This window comes from Eurosta solidaginis, unplaced genomic scaffold, assembly GCF_040869045.1.
Source record: "Eurosta solidaginis isolate ZX-2024a unplaced genomic scaffold, ASM4086904v1 ctg00000151.1, whole genome shotgun sequence".
Classification (NCBI taxonomy): domain Eukaryota; kingdom Metazoa; phylum Arthropoda; class Insecta; order Diptera; family Tephritidae; genus Eurosta; species Eurosta solidaginis.
In genome coordinates, this window is record NW_027136891.1 from 93,097 (window position 1) to 95,789 (window position 2,693).

General features: G+C 33.0%; 1 protein-coding gene across 1 annotated transcript; it reads right to left on the reverse strand.

The window, feature by feature from the left end:
• Positions 1–254: 254 nt before the first annotated feature.
• LOC137235675 (odorant receptor 42b-like) lies at positions 255–1,565 on the reverse strand. The gene is made up of 3 exons (XM_067758560.1): positions 811–1,565; positions 390–735; positions 255–323 (listed from the first exon to the last, which is right to left on the reverse strand). Exons 1-3 carry the CDS (start codon positions 1,563–1,565, stop codon positions 255–257), a joined length of 1,170 nt encoding a protein of 389 aa, XP_067614661.1.
• Positions 1,566–2,693: the final 1,128 nt, after the last annotated feature.

A 2,693-nucleotide genomic window follows, 5' to 3' on the forward strand; every position in this document is an offset into this window, starting at 1 on the left:
TTCGTTATTTTTCCGCTAGTAGTCGGGATAGTTTTGAAATGGATTATGGAATATTTTGGTTTAATCATAACAACTCTGATTCTAATCTACAAATGTCAATTAATTTGGCATATGGGTCATATGTATAAAACGAAGTCCAAGCGTTGTAGACAATCGGATGAATAAAATTTCACTTTTTAACTCTACAAAATTTCGTGATTAATATTTTTCATACGGATATTGCAGCTAGTAAATGCTTATATATAAACAACTTATTATTGAGGTTTGCTGTTAACTCCAGTTTTTTGCAGTAGAGTGTAAATTGAAAAGGCGAACTTCCCAATCTGAAAATTAATTTTAAAAAATATCCAAATAATTTTTTTTTTTTTTATAAAAAAAATATAACTCACCGATATACTCGTAGCTAAATTAACATAGAATAGCTTCAAACATGAAAATCTCAAAGGTATTTGCGCACGTTGTATAAAAAATAAAATCGTTTTTCTATAACGCCTGTCGCGGTCGATCCAATTGGAATGAAAAATCGCATAAGGCAGCTGATCACAATCGGCAATAAGATTCGAGGCCATATAAGAACAAGGTAAAATTTGTATTAATTGACAACAGAAATATGCAAATGCAATAATATTTTCCGGAAATTCGACAGCACCAAACCAATTGAGCACAGTTGTGGCGCTGGTGCCAAATTGTACTAAAAGCGTAATAGAAATTGCAGGAGCAACCACATTGGCAATACTGCAATCGAGTACAAAAGAAATAATATTAACAACAATAAAATTAAAATATACCTTCTATTTTCACATAACTTACTACTTAATTTGGCGATGTGTTTGAATGCAAGCCAAAAGTTCAGCATAATTTTCATCTTCGCTCATTTCACGATTTTTACCCAAACGTGCAACACGCGCCACCAACAATTGCATATGTGTGCGCATTATTGAAATATAAACTGGTGGATAAGTATCAATGCTCAATTGATGTAGTAATAAAATAAACATTATAACTATATCCCATACAACCACACACCAATATTCCCATTCTGTACGTTCTATATTGAAATATGGCAACCAAATTGACAATGGATTACGATGTTGTAGTACACCCAAAGATATTGTGGATATCTCAAAACCATAATAAGGTATACAAAATATTGCCACAATTTTACAACAAGTTTGTACGCATTTGCGTATTTTCATTAAATCTTCTGTATGCGTATAATTTTGATCGAGTTCATCGAGTATGGCAAGCGCCTTCTTCAAACGTTTCATATACCAAATAATCACAATAACTTTTATCGAAATGCCTGTCACTTGCACTGCATTTTGTATAGCCGAAAGCAATTCATTCTTATTCAACTTATCCAGTGAACTTATATAACCCATATGAAATGAAAATGGACAAACTAAAATACAAATGAAATTTGCTGTTGTTGCATAGAGCGAGTACAAATGCGTTTTATGTTCTGGTGGATTTGTGCCAGCGTAAGTAAAAATATTGAAGATATAAATTAAGGCATCGCGCGATTTTAAAATGACACGTCCACGTCCACGCAATAACTCTAACATAATGCTTTTCAATTTTAATTATTTGTTTGAAATTGTCCGTTTCTGAAGAAATCAATTAATGAAATGTCCTTAAACTGTGCTTGACACTCAATGCACAAACGCTTTTATACCTAGCGCGTAGCATATTCGTGTAGGAGGTTGTGCATATTAATAATATAATCGGGTGTTAATGTGGGCAGTATGTTACACCTTCATACGCCTGATACTGCGTTGATTTAACCAATTGACTGATATGTAGTGTATTGATACAGTGGAATTTTACGCAGCATTAGTTATGGAAATTTCGGAAATCCTTAACTGTTGCCTACTTTAGGTGCAATTTTGTGCAGGTCCACACCAAAACGCAACATTTACATATTTCAAAAAAATTACCTTTCTGAGCAGATTTCTTCTACTTGTAGATTTCAATGGTAAACTTGAATGCCAACTTAAAAAATGCAACCAAATCTTGAAGCCATCAGGTAGTACTATATTTAAATTATTTTTTTTACAAAGGTAGTTATCACCTAACCAACAAAGTCGCTAATTTGGAGGTTAAATAATTTTTGCAACAATTTTATTTTTTCCTATTTACATGTAAATTCATATCAAAACGAAAAATTTACATACTATACTGGTCGCACCAAAACGCAACATTCACATTTTTAATAGATTATAATGGCATTAGGGAGATATTAATTTAAAATACAAGTAACCCCTTCGTTTTATGCTTATTAGGGTAGTCTTTAAGTAAATAAATGCAAGGCTGTGATAACCTTCGAAGAGATTTTAGGCCGAACTTCTCTTCCAATTTGCGTTGTGCTCGCTTAAATTTTTAACACAAATACATGTGTTATGCCGACTCCCAACGGCATCAGCAAGGCAGATGAATTTGCACTGATATGCTTTTTATTGCAGAAATATACTTTTTTAGAAAGACTTTTTTCCAATTTAAAAAAATTGGTTTCGAAATTTTCGATGCAACCTCTTTCAGGGCTTGCATCTCACGGTGGAGAGCGGAGTACGCAACTATCACACCACGCGGCCGCAGCCAAGGCAGGCTTACCCCATATAAAAATAACCTACTTTCATTTGTTATCAATGGTAAAATAAACTTTGCGCCTATTTTCTAGAAACTTTTTATATTTA

What these genes read in the sequence shown, in the direction of transcription:
- LOC137235675 (XM_067758560.1), bottom strand. Translation starts at nt 1,565, where the DNA reads ATGTTAGAGTTATTGCGTGGACGTGGACGTGTCATTTTAAAATCGCGC. An exon ending in ACACATCGCCAAATTAAGTA is followed by an intron (nt 736 to 810) that starts GTAAGTTATGTG and finishes ACTCGATTGCAG; the next exon opens with TATTGCCAATGTGGTTGCTC. An exon ending in ATTTAGCTACGAGTATATCG is followed by an intron (nt 324 to 389) that starts GTGAGTTATATT and finishes ATTAATTTTCAG; the next exon opens with ATTGGGAAGTTCGCCTTTTC.